This window comes from Caloenas nicobarica, chromosome 2 (genome assembly GCF_036013445.1).
Source record: "Caloenas nicobarica isolate bCalNic1 chromosome 2, bCalNic1.hap1, whole genome shotgun sequence".
In the NCBI taxonomy this organism is placed as follows: Eukaryota; Metazoa; Chordata; class Aves; order Columbiformes; family Columbidae; genus Caloenas; species Caloenas nicobarica.
The window spans coordinates 119,707,184-119,727,998 of record NC_088246.1 but is presented as its reverse complement, the minus strand read 5'-3'; the positions used below and the strand labels follow the sequence as shown (position 1 = coordinate 119,727,998).

General features: G+C 42.6%; 2 protein-coding genes across 2 annotated transcripts in view; both read left to right on the top strand.

Annotated features, from left to right (window-relative positions):
* The window catches only part of LOC135984751 (ras-related protein Rab-10-like), a 36,038-nt gene extending 25,953 nt beyond the window's left edge, over positions 1-10,085 (top strand). Inside the window, exon 6 of the mRNA XM_065627243.1 lies at positions 9,769-10,085. Coding sequence (XP_065483315.1) covers positions 9,769-9,843 — 75 coding nt within the window. The 3' untranslated portion in view covers positions 9,844-10,085. The remainder of the gene's footprint in view (positions 1-9,768) is intronic.
* Positions 10,086-17,593: 7,508 nt separating this feature from the next.
* The window catches only part of GAREM1 (GRB2 associated regulator of MAPK1 subtype 1), a 104,523-nt gene continuing 101,301 nt past the window's right edge, over positions 17,594-20,815 (top strand). Inside the window, exon 1 of the mRNA XM_065627241.1 lies at positions 17,594-18,068. Within this exon, the coding sequence (XP_065483313.1) occupies positions 17,948-18,068 (121 nt within the window). The 5' untranslated portion in view covers positions 17,594-17,947. The remainder of the gene's footprint in view (positions 18,069-20,815) is intronic.

Below are 20,815 nucleotides of genomic sequence, written 5' to 3'. Positions count from 1 at the left end.
CTAGTACTTTTGAAGTTATTGGGACCTAAAAATTTGAGTTAATTAGTGGTAGAATCACTATTGTAGCTGTCAGAGCCAGTATCTCTAACTACCTCAAGTGTGTTGGCGTAAAGGTCCTTACTCCTCAGAGTTGCAATACTTTTGTAGGACTGAATTATTGTTAATTAGCTCTGAAAATGTTTTGCATCGCAATTTATTTTTGGACAGTAGAATATTATTTTAGACATTAATGGATGTTCTTCATGCACTGCATTATCATTGCCATTCATCACCGATATTAGTTATACAAAACTAACCTTCCATTCCGAATACTCTTGGAGTCATAATAAAGATAAATGAGCAAAATTACTGACAAAGTCACACGTTGCAGTGTTTTGTAAGTAGCCATAGGGGATGGTCAGAATAATTGCTCAGGGTTGGACTGCTTCTAAATCAAGGTCCTGTTGTATTATACAATAACGCAAGCTATAGTTGGCTATTTTGGGGCTGGGAGGGGGAAGCTTTTGATTCCTTTAGCATGAAAATGAAGCTCAGCAGCTCAACAGTCAAATGTCGTTTAGAACAGGAGGGTAGTGGCAGGTCCTTGAATAGCTGGCAGAAAGTCTCAAATAAGATAACTCTGATTTCTTGTAAATGAAAAAGACATTGTCTACTGCAAATAGAGAATGTATTTGTTAGTATGAAGCCTGAAAACTACAAAACAGTAACTATGATTATAACTGCTGCAAAGACAAATATGTGTGAAGTGTGCATTTCTGCACAGTGTGTTTGAGTAATATCCGAGAGAATCCTCTCCAGCGTGCAGAAATGATGTTTGGGTATTTCTCACATTAAGATTGCCTGCATTCATTTTACTGTAAGTAGAACTTCAGTATTCCTACTCATCTTCATGAAAATTCATGGGTTTCGTAGTGTGGACATGCAAACAAATTCAGACCGTGTTGAAAATATTACACTGCTGCATGGCTTGAACTAGAACTGCTTGAGAATGCAGTTGTACACTCTGTGTGCATGTATGTGTGTTTGAAAAGTATGTCCATGAGAATTTTTCAAGTTTGTCTGTAGTAACATTTCACCTTGTCTAGAAATGGTTACAGTCCATGATGGGGCATCAAGTACCATTACTTTGATGTATAATTTGCCATTTTTAGTGAAATGTATTTGTCGATTTAAACAAGGACTCCTTTAGCCAATTGGTTTTGCCAATAGCCTGATAAGAAAGAGCTCACAGTAAAAAAAATGAGTCTACAGTTTCATCATGGTTTTCAGGTTTGACAAAATAATTTGCTTGTTCACAAAACTGAAATCTGCATGTAGCACTTGAATTTAACTTCCTCTAACTGATGAAATTTTGGAGAAGGGAAGATGCAGTAGGACGTGTGACCGGTAGCTATGAAAAATGACATGATAGATGCCAGTCTCAGATTACTTCAGTCAAACATCCAATATGTAGTGGTAAAATATGCACTTGATGATTGGAAAAAGGAGATTCAGCTTTGCATAGTGTTTTGGCCTGAGACACCTGTGTCTGAGGTAGCAGGATATCAAGGACTCCCTTACTTCTGCAATAGGACCACCTGCCCCAGACTGATGAGATGCTTCAGTGGAAGCATGTCATTGCTTTGCCAGTCCCACATAGGAAACTCATTTAAAGCAACGCCCTGGAAAAGTGTATTATGGCCATGCTTTGGGGAAGTATGTGGAGGTCATTCAGAAGTAAGATAGCTAGGCAGGGGAGGCTGGCAGGCAGTAGACCATTTTCAGATGCATTAGTCTGAGGAAATTAGGATTTTTTTTGTACACGCTCTTGTTCGCCATCTGCTACGGGCATTTCTTTATTAACTAAATCTACCTAAAATACTACTGTAGATGGGGAAGATCAGTGTCCAGACTTACAGAGCTCGTACAGAAGTAATCAGCTTCTTGATTCTCTTGAAATTTGGAACAAGTCATGGTTCAGTGGAAGACTGGGAAAAAACACATTAAAATGTGTCAGACATAAAAACCAAAACTAAACAAACAACCCCAGTTTGCATTGTCATTATTTTGTACTGCATTTTCCTGTCTCTTGTGGTTTTACTTGTAGTGGGCCTAAGGGAGAGAGAAGACTTCTGTATCCCAGCGATTCAGATAACTAAAGCACTGCTTGACCTTTCAGATGTTATCTCGGCCGTTCTATGCTGGGTCTCAGTCCTACAGCTCTAATTTATGTGGATAGTCTCATTAAAACAGTCGGATTTTATTAGACAGTTTACGCTGGTAACAGCTAAGGAGGTTTGCTTAGACATGTTGACAAATAACAACAGTATTTTATTTATTCACAATTCTTGTGAATCTCAGATACGCTTAAACCTGTTCATTAATAGATGGCAGCTGTTCCTTAACAATGCTTTTGGTTGCCAGTGAACTATTTGTACTTCTGAGTCAGTCCTCAAAAAACAACCAAAACAAAAAAAAATACCACCCAGAATGCAGTTAGTATTTGCATTTTTGTGTTGTTTGGTTTCATGGCTGATGAGCAGTATTCTTCTCAACTAGCTTTATAAAAAAACGTGACAAGCCTTTATGTTTCTGTTTTTGTGGGTGTGGTGGTTGGTATTTTTCTAAACTAGGACCATAAGGAGGGAAACTCTATTCAACAAACACAAACAAACAAACAAACAAACCCAACAAGTTTTTGCCCTTCTCTGAATGCTGCTATAAAATTAACCGAAACTTATGTTCTGCCTACCTCTCAAGAGAGATTGACTACTAAGATAATTTTAATATAACATTAAATAAACATATATCTGCTGAGCAGAGAACAGCCAAAATCCATTTAAGAACTTTCCCTGTGCTGTTGAGAGTAACATTTAATGTTTAACAGCTGGATGTCATTTGAGATGAACATTCAGGCATCAATTCTGTCCTTCTTTGATCTCTTTACCTTCTCCTGTGGGAACAAGATTTTTGAGATTACACTGCGTGTCTAGTTCCTTTGCTCCTAAAGTACCTTTGGAACTCACTAGCTGATTTTAAACAAATTTGACAGGTCAAACTAAAAGATAACTAAGCTCCCGAGGAGTTCCTTGAAAATAAGGTGTTGAGTGGAGGAGAGGCAGAGCACTCTGCACAAGGAAAGTCTCCAGCCGTAGTTCATACAGCGTTAGACAGAGACAACTACACAGGCTGAAAAATGCTTCGACCAGCCACTCCAGCTGGAGCTTGCATCGTGGATATCCAATGTAATTCACTGCAAGACCCAAATCCATAGGAAATCGGATTTCATTATTGCCAGGGTTCATGGAATTATTAGTTTGTCCAAAAGATCCCTGTGTCTCCAGCAGTGCACATTCAGTGCTTATTATCCTCAGTCACACATGGAGCCCCAGGCTTTATTTGCCCTTTGTTTATCTTGTACTGACCACAGCATATTAATTTCTTTGTGAGGTTTTTCATTATGCTCATAATGCTGTATTTCAGATCTATTTTAGATTTTTATCTTCATAACATTCTTAGTAACATTAGGTAGCATATTCAGCATTGGACACATGGGAACCAAGGTACAGAGATTAAAGCAAAGAGGATAAATGGTACCGACTCACTTAGTGCTGGTGCAATGTAGGGCATAATTTTACTACACTATCTTGTTTAATTAAAAAAAAACGTCTCTCCGGACATCGCATGAGCCAGATGTTCTTCTGGAAGCAGTAGCATATAATTAGGTAATATAAATCAAAACTTAATCATAATGTTTGAATATAGAGGATGAGATTCATCTTAGCATACAATCTTACCCAGCTGAAATTTACATGACTGGGCTGGTGTGGTTGTCTGGAATCATCGCTATTCAGTGAAAAGAGATGTATCTTTTTAGGATAAAATTGTGTTCCGGAGGTGTCTTCCTCTTTCCATTGATTATAGAAGACTCCATATCTCAGCCTATATGGTTTCATATGATTAAAGTTAAATAAATTAAACTGTGGGAAACCAAAGCAATGTTACACGTGACTGACTTGGGGCATTTGCTGCTTCTGCAAGATCTTGACTTTGAAGCCGGATTGCTCTCTTAATTGGGGTTTTTGAGGTGCGACTATATTAATCCTTACATAGATGATCTGCTGGGTTGAGGAACCTTGGAGTAACAGCACAGTGGTCTTCTCAAGTTTGTGAAATAACTAATGACAGTACAACGTTGTTACAGTCTACCATGGTATTAACAGAAGAGGGAGATAGAGACCCGCACTCTGCCACCAGGTCAGATGTTGTAGTGTGGAACAGCAGGCTTTGGGAGCAAGGACTTCATCCCCACTTCTTGAGGAAGGTGTTCTGCAGCAATTAGATCCCGCTGTGCCTGACCGCCTGTCCTCTCCTGCTCCTGTCCCTGTCTCTATCTCCCCAGCGATCACTTTCTCTCCTAAGATATCGCTGACTCTTGCTTGATACTGCTTGTGCCCTGTCCTGCCCATTCCTGTTGCAAAAGGACTGTCTTGCATTGTGAACAAGTAATCTGAATTACAGAATAGAAGGAAAACACATCAAGAAAATGGCAGGACCGATCTTACTAACTGAGCGCTCTCTGCTGGCAGTTCAGGCACAGAAATCACATGGACTGGGTTGCATGAAGTTCTCTGCCATGCTTTGCCAGTCTTGCTCAACTATCACTGTTACATATAAACAAAATTATTGCGGTCATTAAGTATGTCCATTTTGTCATTAGAGAGGATAAAAATCCCTGGAATTTCAAGAAGTTGTAAATAATAGTAACTTCAGTTACAGTCCCTCCTGCTCATTTCTCTAAAGCCTGTGGTTTTCCAAAGGCACTCCAGGTCTGCCTTTCTTGAGGGCATTGGAATGTATAGAGTAAAATTCTTTCAAACCCATAATGAACTACCTCCAAATAACTGAACCAGTATCAAAATACCAAGAAATAGTACCAGAGTAGGTGAATCCAACTGGGTATGACACTGTTAATTTGAGCAGTTTTCCAGCAAGGAATGGGCAGCTGATCTTAACTAAGATTTCTAAATTTACTCCATTAGAAGCCATTCAAAGAGCTTCTCTTATTTTTTTGATGCTATTTCCCTTTGTATACTAGCTTAGCTTTCTTTCCCTCATTAAAAAAAAAAAAGGCAAAAAACATGTGGTGTCTCCGTCATTTCATCACAATTCCTGTGTCTAGAAGTTAGGTATCTATTGCACACCAGTGATACAAACCCTGCTTACAGCTGCGGAGGAGAGACAGCCGGCTGTAGAGAGCAGTTCATCCTATCTGATTTTCTGCACTGATTCAGCAGAGAGCTTAAAACCAGCTTAAACAGATACGTGCCTGTTAGGTGAGACATGTCTGCTGTGCTGTTTAGCAGGAAAAACTAGTATTTGGTGGCAGGAGGCTTCGGTGTCGTCTTCAGGGCTTCTTCTCCAAAAAAGGTGGCTCAATAGCCCACCTGATCACATCTACATGGACACATGCAGCATGGACAACAGGAGGAGCTGGAAGCCATTGTGCAGCAAAAAACTATGATAGACTTGCCATTATGGAAACATGGTGAGATGATTCACACAACCAGAGTGCTGCAATGAATTTCTGTTAAACTCTTCAGAAGGGATAGGCAAGGGAGGAGAGGTGGTGGGGTAGCCCTGTATGTTAGGGAGTGTTTTGGCTGGGCCCAAAGAGTCGTGGTGACTGGAGTTAAATCCAGTTGGCAGCTGGTCACAAGTGTGTTCCCCAGGGCTCAGTACTGGAGCCAGTTCTGTTACACTTCTTAAGCAGTGATCTGGATGAGAGGATTGAGTGCACCCTCAGTAAATTTGCAGATGACACCAAACTGGGTGGGAGTTGGTGATCTGCTGGAGGGTAGGACGGCTCTACAGAGGGATCTGGATCGATGGGCTGAGGCCAATTGTATGAGGTTCAACAAGGCCAAGTGTCGGGTCCTGCCCCTGGGTCACAACAACCCCAGGCAGCGCTACAGGCTCGGGGAAGAGTGGCTGGAAACTGCCTGGGGGAAAAGGGCCTGGGGGTGTTGATTGATAGCCGGCTGAACATGAGCCAGCAGTGTGTCCGGGTGGCTGAAAAGGCCAACAGCATCTTGGCTCGTATCAGGAATAGTAAACATTGTGGCCAGCAGAACTAGGGAAGTGGTTGTCCCGCTGTACTTGGCACTGCTGAGGCCCTACCTTGAATCCTGTGTTCAGTTTTGGGCCCCTCACTACAGCAGAGACATTGAGGAGCTGGAGAGAGTTCAGAGAAGGGCAACAAAGTTGGTGAGGGGTCTGGAGCACAAGTCTGATGAGGAGCGGCTGAGGGAGCTGGGGCTGTTCAGCCTGGAGAAAAGGAGGCTGAGGGGAGACCTGATCGCTGTCTGCAACTGCCTGAAAGGAGGTTGTAGCATGGAGGGGGTTGGTCTGTTCTCCCAGGTAACAAGTGATAGAACAAGAGGAAATGGCCTCAAGTTGTGCCAGAAGAGGTTTAGATTGGATATTAGGAAAAAATTCTTCACAGAAAGGGTTGTCAGGCATTGCAACAGGCTGCCCAGGGAAGTGGTGGAGTCACCATCCCTGGAGGTGTTTAAAGGACATGTAGATGTGGCTGTTAGGGACATGTTTTAGCAGTGGACTTGGCAATGCTAGGTTAATGGTTGGACTTGATGATCTTAAAGGTGTTGTCCAATCTAACCGAGTCTGTGATTCCAAAATCACTGCAGAGTAGAGCAGCATCTGTGTCTGTGGCAGTATTTTCAAAACTCCACTTTGCCCAAGGTGATAAAGTAGAGATCTGAGCTTCTTGCTACCATTTTGGTTCTTCTCACCTTTTCACAGCTGATTGTCGGCTGGCTTGTTGGGGAGTGCGTTAAAATAAGCTGTGCTGAAATGTGAGCTGGAAGTGTAAATGTTCAGGGAGGCCTGAAGAAGGAATGCTGCCCGCCTTGCTCTCACAGGTGGGAGAGATTTGCATGCCTGCCTGCTGTAATTTCAGGAGAGGAGGGTGCCCCACCTCTTCCAGGGCTGGACTGAAGTTGAGCACTATGTGGGATTGTCTACTTGTTGCTTCAGCACTTTATGCAGGACTCGTAGTATCTCTCCAGGTTATGAATGTGCACTTTTAAAATGTGTGTATAGCACTTTTGCTTAAATGAATCCCAGGCCCTTATTTGCTTGATGAAGGTCCTGTATGGAATAGTCCTATGAAATTGAAGTGATTCTCAACATTCAAATCAAACTATTACCTCCTCTTATTTGTGGAGAGATGGTTCTTGTCTTTCTGTTCTGACTAATTTGTTGATGAACTACTATCAAATAATGATTTTACAGCTTATATGAACCATTACATTGTCAAATAAGTTTCACCATTCTTAATTACCTACAGTACTAAGGATCCTTGCACTACTTACACATTAACAATTTACCACCGAAAAGTACTATTAAGTAGTAAAATATTCGCAAATAGGCATCTTCAGTGTTTAAGGAACATGCGTCTCCCCTTTAACTGAAAGCATTAAGTTAAATATAACCTGCAACACTGTAAAATTATCTGTTTCCTCTCAAGTTAAGTGAAACCTGAATTCTGAAGTTGTTCAAACAGGAATTTTTCTAGACCTCTTTTACTACTTCAACTGATTTTTTTTTCTTTTGAAGGAAAAGCAGAGGTGAAACAAAGTCTGCTTAATGTCCACAATAATCAATCCTCAGTGTTATTTCTTGGCCTCAATAGAGTGAATTTAAATTTCTTATTGTACCATTATTTGCCAAAGCTTTTTTGTTTTGTTTTTCTCCTCAGAATCTTATCTGTAAACCAGAGTGGTGTCTTGTTCCTCGAGATGACAAGGTCATGGTTGTGTACTTTTGATTCTGCCTTGCTCTCTCTTTTAAAAAGGTCTTCATACTTTACATTTAATTGTCTACACTTCAAAACTATCAGATACTGTCTCCACCTAGCACAAATCACAGTGGCTACTCAAGCACCTTACGCAACTCTGTAAAAAATTAAAACAAAACAGAAGTTACGAAGCTGCATGTTGGAATTTGTGTGAACCCTCAAGGGTAATAAAAATGTTATGTCTGTTGGTACTTGTCGCTCAAACAAAAAAACAAGTCCAAGTGCACATGCCGTATTCCTTCATACATGATTTATATGTGACTAATGACAAGTAATTCCTAAAATCAGTACGTCACAGTCTTCCAGTGCCCTAGAGTTGGAATATTGTGTTAATAATTTTATTGATGACACCTTGAGCATCCATCGTGAGGTTTAGCCACTACGATGCTTTTCCTGCCATCTGCTCCTGCCTCTCTCTGCCACTTCTGATCCCTTCCCAGGTGTTTCATTTTGTCCCCCAGCAGCTGCACTGCGGAAGCCCCCAGGGAGGAATGAGCTCAGCCCCCTCCTGGTGAGGATGGCCCTGGCAGGGGCAGCCAGAGGAGCTAAAACTATGGCTACAGCAGGAAAACGGAAACATATTTCATGCTTTTTCTCCAGAATTCTAGGAAGGGTTAAATATTCTCAGCAAAAGGGGCATAAGGCTTATTGTAACATGCAGGAACCTTTTATTTTCCCCTGCTTTTGATTCAGCTGAGTGATTTTAGGTGGACCTTTCCGGATGTAGTCAATATTCAGCTACCCTGTGACATCGCAGGTGTAAGTTCTCAGTTCTGAAGCATGGTTAGCATTGTACTACATGATGCCTTTTTTCCCCTCTTCTTTTTTCATGTGCTTTGAATTTGGTGGATTCCAGCTTAGGTAGCTGTCCTCTCTGGAAGCTTCTCTTTATTGTCAGAAATGGTGATTTATGGCTGTTGGGTTTGGGGTGAGAGAGGAATGTGGTGAATCCAGTGGTTGCACTTACTTCTCTGTGTATCATTATGTACTTGGCAAACCTGCCAAGAAATAAGCAGGAGAATGGCAAGTAGAGAAGTTAGGAGGCATGTGACAATATTCTCTATGTCTTTCTGCCTGAGTTCAGGGTTCAGTGTTTGTAGTTTTAGAGTACAAGATTGCAACATGTGCTTGTACTGTATTGCACAACTGAGTTTGATTGTTTCTGTGGTCAGCACTAATTATCTAGTTGAGTTTATTGCTGAAAGGAAGAGTCCTGGTTTTCTGATTTTTTTTTTTTTTAATCTGCTTTTACAGTCAGTACATAGATGTCTTACAAGGGTGGAGTGCTATTTTGATAGTTCATCTTGATAAAGATTGAGTTGTTTCCATTTGGGGCTATTCCTGGTAATTAAATAGAGGCAAGAAAATAGAGAATTTTAGTGAATTTCACAAAACAAGTTAACGTCCTTTATAACAATGAATAGCCTGTGCTTTTTTAAATGGGTACTGATGTTCTATATTTCCCTGTTCCTTTCAGCTGGATTTTTGCATGCCATGCTCAATACTTCAAAGATTAGTATGCTTAACTGTAGATCAGTGAAAATTGGTGTAGTCTGCAGAAGAAGCTGTACAACTAGAACAATTCCTGTGACTAAAGATTTACAGGATCGATTTGTATAGTTTGTAGTGTCTCCTCCAAAGACACTTTTTATCATCTGTCACCTTCAGAGTTAGGAGAGATGTTTGAGGCAGCTAAATAATGTAAAGATAGCAAGCCGAGACTTGTATGGGCATGAGTCTCTGTCTAATTTATTAGAAAATGGCAATCTTTTAATTATATATTCCAAGGAAAAATACATCTCGTGACCCCACCAAATCTTTTACATATTAAAATATGTGAAAATTCAAGCTTTTCAGCTGTTGAGTTCTAGTTGTCTTAAGTGTTTGCCTTTTTTTTTTTTTTTTTACAGAAAACCTGTGTATTATATGACTTAGATGTTGTGACTCTTGATGAAAGTAAGAAGAGAACCTGCTGTGCATTTTGAAATACTGTTTCTTATTCAATTTTCTCTTCACAAAATATTAACTATTGCAAAGGAACATACAAGATTTTAAAAGTGAGCCTGTAATTCCAAAACATGGTATTCAGGCATCCTTTGTATTACCCAAACTTTGTTGCCAAATGTTTTGATATGTTTATATTATATATTTTCATATTGTTAATGTGAAGTTAATTATCTGACTTTGGAATTATTAGATGCATCACAGGATGAATGCATTTGCATACAAATGTTTGCAGAAATTAAATCTAAGTGTACTAATTTTTTCTTATTAAAAAAAATTACCTCAACTTTTTTTCTTGTGTTGTTTATACTAGATTTGTAATGCAATGAACTTTGACATCATCACACAGGCAACCTTCTGATATAAGAAATCACTTATGGTATTCCCCAGATAACATCTCTTTAAGTAATTTTTTCTGGGAACTTTTGGCATTGTTTCTATTATATCCATTTCAGTAACATGTTACTTGAATAGCCTTGAACATGGAGGCTGCAAAGGTGAGAGCTGAGAGAAAAGAATAAGCCATATACAAGATCAGTATGTTGCCAAATGTTCCTTAGAAGGCAGAAGACATGGAACAACAGAATGCATCCAGTAATAAGTATCTTGTTAATATAAACTTTTATCATTCTATAAAGTAATTCAAGCAGGTGTTAGCAGCATACCTGCATTTTCAAATGTCCCTTTTGTTGTAAATGATCACAATATTAAAAGAGTATGCAGTGCTTCTTTGATATTGTGAGATATTTATATTATTTTCATAAGTATAAATATGTCAGGTATCTGATTCTGCTCATTTGGATCCGTTTTATACTGGTATGTAATATCTTTAATTTCAGTGGAGGATATCAGATTTTCTTTAAATTTAAATGAGGGCAGAATCAGGATGCCAGTTTCTTTTTCTTTAATCAAGGAAAACACAAACCTGCAGGACATGCACAAAGCAAACACGAGTTGGGAAATCTGAAGAATTGTTGCGATTATATTGTCTTTTTTTTTTTCCTGGGAGATGTGGTTCTTTCTGATCATTAAATTTAATTGTTTTATCACCATTTGTGAATGAATAATACTACTATGCAAAATTGTGTTGTGAGCTATCCCAGCACATGCAGAATAACAAACTCCACTGCCTTATTATTCTAGAATGTCACTACCCTTCTGAAATATGCCTGCTGCTTTTTTGAGGGCTGTTTGCAGATTGTCATAATATCAAATTATTAATTCAGTTTTATATTGAGACAGCAAGCTCAACTGGAAGGTGCTTTTCTGAAGCACGTGAGACCTCGTGTGGCTGAGCACCCTGCCAGGCTGCTCTGCCACTGGGCAATGTGCTGTGCTTGCAGGAGGGGTGCAAAAGGACGGGAAGGGGTATGTATTTACATCTGCTCCCCAGGCTACTCATCGTAGCCAGTCACTTCAGCTAGCTTTTAGAGCAAAATCCGAGAACAAGAAACAAAGGATAATTGCACTGCCAGCCAGGCGAGGGAGGTGATGGTCCCGCTCTGCTCTGCACTGGTGCGGCCTCACCTGGAGCACTGGGTGCAGTTCTGGGTGCCACAGCATAAAAATGATATAAAGCTACTGGAGAGTGTCCAGAAGGGGGCTACAAAGTTGGTGAAGGGTTTGGAGAGGAAGCCATACAAGGAGTGGCTAAAGTCACTTGGTTTGTTCATCCTGGAGAAGAGGAGACTAAGAGGAGACCTCATCCCGGCTGCAGCTTCCTCACAACGGGAGGAGGAGGGGCAGGCGCTGAGCTCTTCTCTTTAGCGACCAATGACAGAACCCGAGGGAATGGCAGGAAGATGTGCCAGGGGAGGTTTAGGTTGGACATTAGGAAAAGGTTCTTCCCCCAGAGGGTGGTGGAGCACTGGAACAGGCTCCCCTGGGAGGTGTCACGGCCCCAAGCCTGACAGTGTTCAAGAAGAGACTGGACAAGGCCCTCAGACACATGGTGTGAGCTGTGGGGTTGTCCTGTGCAGGGACAGGAGCTGGACTCGATCCTTTTGGGTCCCTTCCAACTCAGGACATTCTATGATTCTATGATCCCTGCCTTAGGTACAGCCATAGCAGAGGAAGAAAATGGTGTTGGAAGGAGTTTTGAGAGGCTGTCCTTTCCTTATCTCAGCCTCAGATCAGCTGTCCTTGCTTGCATTGCAGGAAGATGTTTGGAGACCCGCAGTGATGGGGATTTCTCAGTGTCTCCAAGTGATATACAGTCCTTACTTAACTGGTTTGGCAAGCAGGAGGTTTCCTGATACCTAACCTAACTGGTACACATGGAAAGCAGGTTCTCACTTAACCTGTGTCATTGAACATCTCTGCCTGCCCTCTGTCTTCTCTTTAGGCCAGAGAACTCCCATCCCTTCTACCTTTCCTTGTAGTTTGGGTTTTCTGAATTCCTTTGCCATTTTTGTCTCTCTCCTCTTTATATTTTTAGTTGATTCTCAACTATCCTGGAGCGTAGACCTGAAAACTAAGCAGACTATTCTAGTTTAAATAATAACGGATGGATAGATTAAAATGATTTTTTTTATCTTACTTATGATACTCCTATTTATGCATTCCAGCATCAGCATAATGCAAGACAGCCGAGCACTGCTCGTGATCCTTGATCTCTCTTTTCTGAAGAACTGCTTTTTTTATCCTGGTACATACTTGGGCAGTTGACTATTCCTTTGTATGTGCAGAATCTTCTGTTTCTCCTTACGCAGTGGCATTTCAGTTTCCCCAAGCTGCCAAGATCCTTCTGAACCATAATGCTGTGCTCCAGCGTAGCCGGAGCCTCTTCCTGTAGGTATGGTCTCCAAATATGAGTAAGTGTACTTCGTTTAGTCATCAAAATGTTGATGAAAGTACTGAATAGTTCTGAATCCAAGACAGATCTCGGTGAAATCCCGTTCAGTGTAGCCTTTCAGCTTGGGAGTACTAAAAGTTTCCAAATAATTTTGCACTCATTTTACATAGTTGTCTAGACAGTATTTTTTTTTAGTTAAGAGCATGTTATATGAAACCCTATGATCCTTACTCTTTCTACCCTGTCCATGAAGCCTTTCAGCATCTGACAGAAGTAGATGAGATTGATCTGGTATTATTTGTTACTGAAAAACCCATGCTGTTACTACTTATATCTTTACTTTCTAGATTCTTGCAAATGGTTGGATTACCTGTTTATTTTTTTTTTTTAGTAGAAATTCAGCTAACCAGTTTGTAGAATTCTTTTCTTCCATGCTTTGAGACAGATTCAATCATTTTTGAGTTTTCTGGAACTCAGTCATTCTCTGTTGATTCTTGGAGACAATCTTTAGCAGCTCTAACATTGCTTGAACCCTAAGGGAGTTTCGTCAGAACCAGTCTATCAAAAAATCTTTAACTTATCTAAATATTTTCCAGTCTATTTCTTCATTTTTCTAGTCTAAGCTCTTAGACTTTTGTCAGTGGTGCTAACAGTGAAATCACATCTGCCTTTTTAAATTGAAGACTGAGGTTAAAAAAGACATTAAGGATACTGGTGTCTCAGCATCACCAGTCATTAGATGATGATTAAATATATTTCCCCCTCTATGGAATAACAGACCGATTTTTTTTCTTGGTCTTCGCACTATTCATCTTTCCAACATCCTTGATATCTTTTAAATCAATTTTTCTAACATTTTGGGACCTTATCTTTCTGGTTTTGTCCATACATAGTCTATACATTTATTAATAATTTAGTAATTTGACCTACTTTCTGCTTTCTTTCAAGTCATTGAAGATCTTATGATTCAGCCAAATTAGTCTTTACTTCGCTTCCTCTCCTTCCTGTGTGTAGATCAAGTTCTGCAGTTTTGCCTTCAGCAGCAGATCTCAGATTAACTTAAGCTGTCCTGAACTTGCAGAAGTTTAGACACTAGTGCTCGGAGTTTAAGTCTCTTTTTAGTTCCTCCTCTTCTTCCTAACAGTGAAAATAGATAAAAGAGGGTCTGATTGATTCGCAGTTTTAATTTCTTCTCTGTATAGCTAATCAGAGTCTCAAATATAGGAATTTCTTCTATACATTTTTTCCTTTTCACAGTGTTTTCTACTACTTGTGGCTTAGGTATGATCCAGTCACTGGCCCACCTTAGGGAGATGCAAATATTTAGGTTCCCATGCAATGTTTGCAGGATGCCTCTCCCCTGCTAGCTGATGCAGCGTGCTTCACCTAACGCTCCAGGTAGTGTGAGCGCTGTCCTCTTTGCATCTGTTGCTCTCCTGGAGCAAAAAACCTGCCTTTTTCTAAGCATATGCATTGTGGGCTACATTGACAGCAGCGTGCTGCTGGGGAAGAAACACCACTCTCACTAGAAAGGACCAAAAAACCTCCCACCAAACTGGAACATTCTGTATTTGGAGGTGTTTTCCCAAGTTGAATAGAGGATGTAAGTTGAGAGCATTATCTTCATTTAGTTCTCTCCAAAACTCATTGGCTTATAGTGTTGCACAAATTCTCACAGATGGAATTTTTACAATAAATAAAGGTTAAATAAGGGATTTGACTGGAAAAAAGGACACCTGATAAATTGAAATGGAAGAGAAAACGTGAATGTTCACACCAGCCCTCAGATCTCTTTAGAATATCTTGCATGAGCAAACATTGTCTGGATTTTGCCAGTGAGACAGGAATAACGTTCTCTTTCAAAACACAAGATGCACAGACATCAAGGACACCAAATGCATTGTTCTCCTTCCCCTTCCCCCTTGCCTCAAAGAAAGGTAGGTATTTAGGATCTGATAATGAAATGATCACTGCATCTGTGGCTTCCCATTGGACTTGTAAATCTTTATTATGAAAATCAGGCCTTTGATATAAAGGCAAATCATGTAGGAAGAAGGAATGCAAATTCATGGTGGGTTTTAAAGAAATATTATGATGGCTTCACATGAAACTTACTGTATAAGGCTCAGAGTTTTATTTGGCATATGCATACTAACTACAGTGTAAAGCATGTTACCAGATTCATACAAAAATCAGTTTGTTATTAACAGCTCCACTTGAAATGTTAGTGTAGATAGGAACTGATGATGATCCAAAATATTTAAAAATCATTTTATTGGCAATAAATACATCCTAGGGATTTTTACAGCCTGCTGCATAAACATGTTGTGAAATCAACATGAAAGTCAGTCAATTCAAAATGCATTTAAGAATAATTTCAGGAATTATTCAGAGTCCCCCTGCCACTGCTTAATGGTTTTATGGTGACAATTGGCTCTTGATACATAAAGACTGTCTCTGAACGATGCCTGAAAGGCACATATGCAAAAACTAAAATGTTGTGTAACTGAGGCCCTGGTCCTGAGGCGGGTCTGCTCCCGGGGATTCCTCTTGAGGTCCGATGGCTTTGTTAGTGTTCTGCACCTGCAAGAGACTGTGATAAGACATCACCTAAGGGACTAAGGCATTGCTAGACATCAGAGAAATTATTATCTCTAAAGTATTAATTATACACAAGGTGCAGTTAAAAGAAGACATTATTGGAGATTCATATATGCTGGCAACTTGAATATTGTATATGTTATATTAGAATATATTACATATATTGTACATATTCAACAAGGAGGTTGAGCTATAGTACAGTTAGGACACATTAACAAAGTCACTCTGAGAGCTCCAGTGAGACATTTAAATACTAATAAGCTTTATGATGTCTCTTTGTGTGGAAATAACTGAATGAAATTTAGATAGTATCTACAAGGTATATATTTTTAAAAATGCATCCTGTTCTAGTAGGATGGGTAAGAGTGGGTTGGGTTTCCACTGGTTGGAGAGAACACAAACGTGGCTGTATGAAGACTGACTTACAGCACATCTAAAACTGTCTGAAGAATGAAAAAAATCTTTAAAGAAAAATTAGCAGTAACTATTTCTGTGTGAAAGATTAATTTCTTCTCAGACAGCAGAAGTGCATATCGTCTGAGAGAAGCATACGCTGCGAGACAGTATTTATCCTGGAATTAATGCTAAGTATGATTGTATTTAGAAGCAGTTCTTGACAGACAAGTGTCTCAAGTCCTGGTGAATCCCAGTCTGACCTGATCTGCTGTGCCTTATACACTGCACCCAATAACCTCATCAAACTCGAATGAGTTAAAGCCACACTTTTGCTTTCCATATTTCTACAATAATGCTCTTAGTGAGCATATTACTTTGCACTTCAATAGCTTAGTTCACTTAAGTTGTTCAAAGCATTTCGTGAAGTTTGTAAAAGGGAAGACACTTTTGAAAAAAAATGCAGTGTCTTATTTTTAAAGCTAATTATTCTGGTAGGAGGGATCTACCAGCGGCATGACTGAGTGTAGAGAACGAAGGTTTGCCATAGCGCTGGGAAATCCCAGTGCCAGACTGCATAGCCAAAGCAATGGACCCACCTCAGGACGAGGTTCAAACCAACCCAGATCCATTTGAAGCAAGACAACTTGGGTTTTCTGTAATCCTCTGCGCCGACCGGCTTTCCAGAGCCTTTGTTTCCTCTTGGAGAGCATGGCTGAAGTCCCAGTCTCTGTTTGCAGCGGAGCAGAACAAGAGCGCGTCTGTCTCGGCTGTCCCCGTCCTGGCGGTGCTGCTGGCACCAGCCGTTCCAAGTCACGCAGCGCAGAACGGCCCTTCACCAGGCGGGTGAGGAAGGGTGAGCGGGGCAGGAGAGCTCCTCGTACCCCGGCTCTGCCATCCCCAGCCGGCGCAAGGAGAGATACCGGGGAAGATGGCGCCTGGAGGGAGATGCTGGCTGTGGATGTTTTCAGTCGTTTCACAAATCACGGAAAGGCAATTTTATGTTTCTAGTCAACACTACAGCCTAAAATGCAGCCAAGTTTACTGCAATAAAATAAACGGTTTTGACGGAGAAGTGAACAAAATAAACTTGGGCACGGTACAATGCAACCACCCCGGAGTAGGATTTTCTGTTTTAATTTCCGGGAGTTTCTGCAATCTAGCAATCTGGAGATAAAAAAATGCATTAAAAATGATAACATCAATTAAAACGTCTTATAAAGATCATATGAGACTTCATCACTTTGAAAAGAGAACTAGTAGTTGATTATAAATTTTCCCATGGTCTGACGACCCTTGAATTGGCAATATATGTAGTACTTGCATGTGCAGTAAAAATGATACAAGTCAAAGATTTTCCTCTAACTTGTACACACTACTCTTCGTACTTTAAATACCCATTTGTAGTTCACCAGTGAAAACTAAACAATACGTAATCAAAGTTGCCACGTAATTGGATTTTTTTCTTACTGTAGGATAGTTTCTACAGTTTCCACTTTTTTCTTATTGTGGGGTAGTTATTGTAGCATAGTTTCTCTGCTAAATAAAAATAGTGAGAAAATGCAGTGCAACCCACTTGCTCAAAACTGCCTTGATAATGAAGCGAGCCATTTTTGTCTACCAACTCTAAGTGTAAACGCGCACGCAGACGGATCTCTGCCCCCTTTCGCACGCGAATCCCGGCGCTCCCAGAGACGCCAGAGCCGCCAACCTGCGCGCCGACCCGCGGGCCACCTCGCACCCGCCTCCCCGGCTGCGCTGCGGGGCTGTCCCCGCGCCGCCCCGGCCCCGGCCCCGGCCCCGGCGGAGCGGACACGCACACACCTGCGGGGCCGCCCCCGGCGGGCCCTGCGCGGCGGCGGGCAGGCTGCACGGCGGGCGAGCGGTCGGAGGGTGGAGTGAGAGGGACAGGCTCGGCGGCGGCGCTCCCCGCCGGGCGGGCGGGCGGGCAGCCCGGCACTTTCCTTTTCGGCGCGGGGAGGAGCGGCAGCTGCGCAGGCGTTGCTCGCACCCTGTTGATTAGTCAGTGCTGGGATGGCGCTTCCTGGGCCAGGCACGGCGGCGGGCGGCCCCAGCCGGTCCCGGGGGGCGGCGGGAGCAGCAGCAGCAGCCGCCCGGCGGGTCTCCCGTTCTGCCTAGCCCGGCATGTCCCGGGGCGGCCGGCGCTGAGTGAGGCGGGCTCCTTCCTTCTTTCCCTCCTTCCCTCCCTTCCTCCCTCCGTCCCCCTCCCCGCTGGCTGCAGCCCCGCCGGCGCTGCCTGTCTGGCTCCCCTGCCTCCCCCTCCCCGGGCCGGGAAGATGGACCCAGGCCCGCCGCTGGGCTGCAGCCTCAAGGACGTGAAGTGGAGCGCGGTGGCCGTTCCCCTGGACCTGCTCGTCAGCACCTACCGGCTCCCCCAGATCGCCCGGCTGGACAGCGGTGCGTGGGGCGGCGGGCGGCCGGCTCTGCCCGGCGGCTGGCGGGGAGCGGGGCCGGGCGGGCTGCGGGCCGGGCGGGGAGCGGCGGGGCCGCTCCTGGGGCGGGTTGTCAGACCCCCGGGTGCAGCCGCTTTCCTCCCGCGGCTGGAGGGAGCCGGAGAGCTCCGCGGCTCCCCGCGGTACTTTCCGTGCGGTCCCTACGCCGGCATCTGCCGTTACCGGGTGTCGGTGCGGGGCTTGGACTCGACGCGGAGTCCGTGCGTTGCTTCGCATCGAAATATCTGGGTGATGCCCCCTCCCTCCCTTCGCCCTTACCGTGTGTGTCAAGGGGAGCTTGGTGAAGCTTGTTCGCTGTCAGCTGTCTGGCCCTGGGAAAGGATCTCTCAGTCTCAAGTTAAAACGCAGAGGGACAGTCTTCTGTACTGGAGACCAAATATTGTGATGAAGTGATGCTACACCGAGGCCAAGTAAGAAGGGATATTAAATAGCCGAGTAGGATAAATCCCAAATGTTACACTTTACTAAAAAAGCCACAGACCTGTAAAAAGAGGAGTAATGTGAGAAGCCTTTACAGTCTCCAGATAACTTTTTATTACTGTTCACTTGGGTGCTCACCTGTGGTTTCCAAGCCTGCAGCGTTCTGTTTACTCCAGGAAACAAGAAACAGGCCTGACAGAATAGCTATGATAGCAGCATTTTACCTTTCCTAGATACGTGTCTTAGAAAGTAATGTGTCAGCACAGAGAAATATGGGGAATTTTTTATAAAGGCTGAGGCAGCTGCTTTGTAATAGTGTGTGTGTGCATTGCATGGTAGCTCCATGAAAACCGTCCAACTCTCCTGTCTCTAAGGGAATGCAGAAGATAACTCACAAATCAGGAAAAAATTCCAGGGTTTTAATTCATTAGCTTATGAAATCGCCTTCTACGTACACAATGTAATAGAGCAGTCCTTTTATAAAGTTTTGTATTGATTTGAAAAGTTAAAAATGAGCACAGGCATTGTCCTCTCTTACTCTCCACTGTGCAGGTCAAGACCGGGATTGGTTTATTACTTAACTGCAGTTCCCATGATCCAGTGATGATTCAAGCTTGGGCTTTTTTGACTTTGTCCCTTGATTATACAGTACTTTTCCTATCCCTTGTAGTGCTTCCTCAGAGCTGGTGCTCAGGAGCAGGTTAAAGAAAAGCTGCTTTGCCTTTTTAACTGCAGCTGTCTGGTTTTCATGCTGCTGAATGTATATTGTCCTGTGAGACTGGCAAAGCTGGTATGTTAAGGAGTTCCTGGTGGTAATACCTTCTGCCACTAGAAGCAGCTAAGATGGCCTCCAGTCACTGCACTTAAGGCTGTCAATTTGCTTGAGATTCCTGGCAGTGATTCAGGCTTTAACAAGATACATGTATTGGTGATTTACTGATTCCTCTCTCTGTGTGTTATACTTCCCAGTCTCCCCGCTCCTCTTTCTTGCTTTGTTTGAAGGAACCTGAAAGAGCTTGGTGGGTAGAGAAAGTTTATGGGTTTTGAGGCAAGTAATTTTGGTTTTGGTCTTATGTCAGACCTGGTGATGAGAATATTCTATAATTGTTAGGGAGATGAAGATGTGGATTTTGTACAAAGGCTTTTTTTGTCCCACATGTCACACTTAAAGCATATCCACCAGCAAGTGGATGTAAACAGACCTGAGCTCTTTTGCCCGTGCCCTGAGATGGCCAGACATGAGGCAGCTGTTGGTGTAGGTGTCCTGTGAGTAGTGGTTCAACCCCACGCTAAACCCTGCTAAGAGACAGGCTCCGGCACTGTGCTGAGGTCTGCCCAGTTCAGAGTGTGGGCAGATGCTCTTCAGTCTGCTTTTACCTACTCATACGGACGTACCTTTTAACTGCTGGGACTACAGATGGCAGACAAATCAATATTTCATAAAGAACACAGACGCCATGGTCTCAGTGGTATGAAGAGAACACTTTTGCTACTTCCAAAGGATGTCATCTTGCAGTAGGTGAAAGCAACCATGAATCAGTGCGTAGCCTCCTGAAGGAGGAAAGCTGGGAACGTGCAGCGTTTGTGGAAATGGCTGGAGCACCTGCTGTCCTGGGGTGGTTTCTCTGTACCTCTGGCCTTGTCTTGCAAAGCTGACAAGCTCTGTCAGAGAATTTCTTGGTGTAATACTGAAGAAAATAAATACCAAGCCCAATCCAAGCGTGCGTCATCCAGTGCTCAGGAAGCTTAAGGCTACTTCTTTTAACAAAGTAGCATCTTGTGCCAGTTTTGAGGATACAGCTCATGTCTCCTCCACACCGCTGCAGATACCAGTCAGGGTTCTGTTGCACAGAAACGGCCTCGTCTCTTCTTTAGGTGCTGAATTCCACTCCAGATCAGTGAAAGCTGCATGTGTTTCATGCTGTTGGAAATCAAACCACCTGTAGATGTCTGTCTTCAGTCACCTTTTCATTTCGTGGTTGGCTTCTCTGTCTGTAGCAGCAGGTTGTTTCAGTCATCATGAGGTTTTGTGAAAGCCAGAATTTGTTTCTTTTGGAGGACCAGGATGTAGAAGAGGATTGAAAAGCTGGAGATGTATTTTCTTCAGAAGACACCAGCCTTACTGTGGTGTTTCTACATTTCTTAACAGAGTTTAGCATTCAGCTGATAATGTTCTTGGATGATACCCACAGAAGATTTCAGTTTTTTGCTGTTGCTTCACCTTCAGGCCTTTCAGTTTGAAGGCAGAGAATGGGTATGATGAATGCAGTT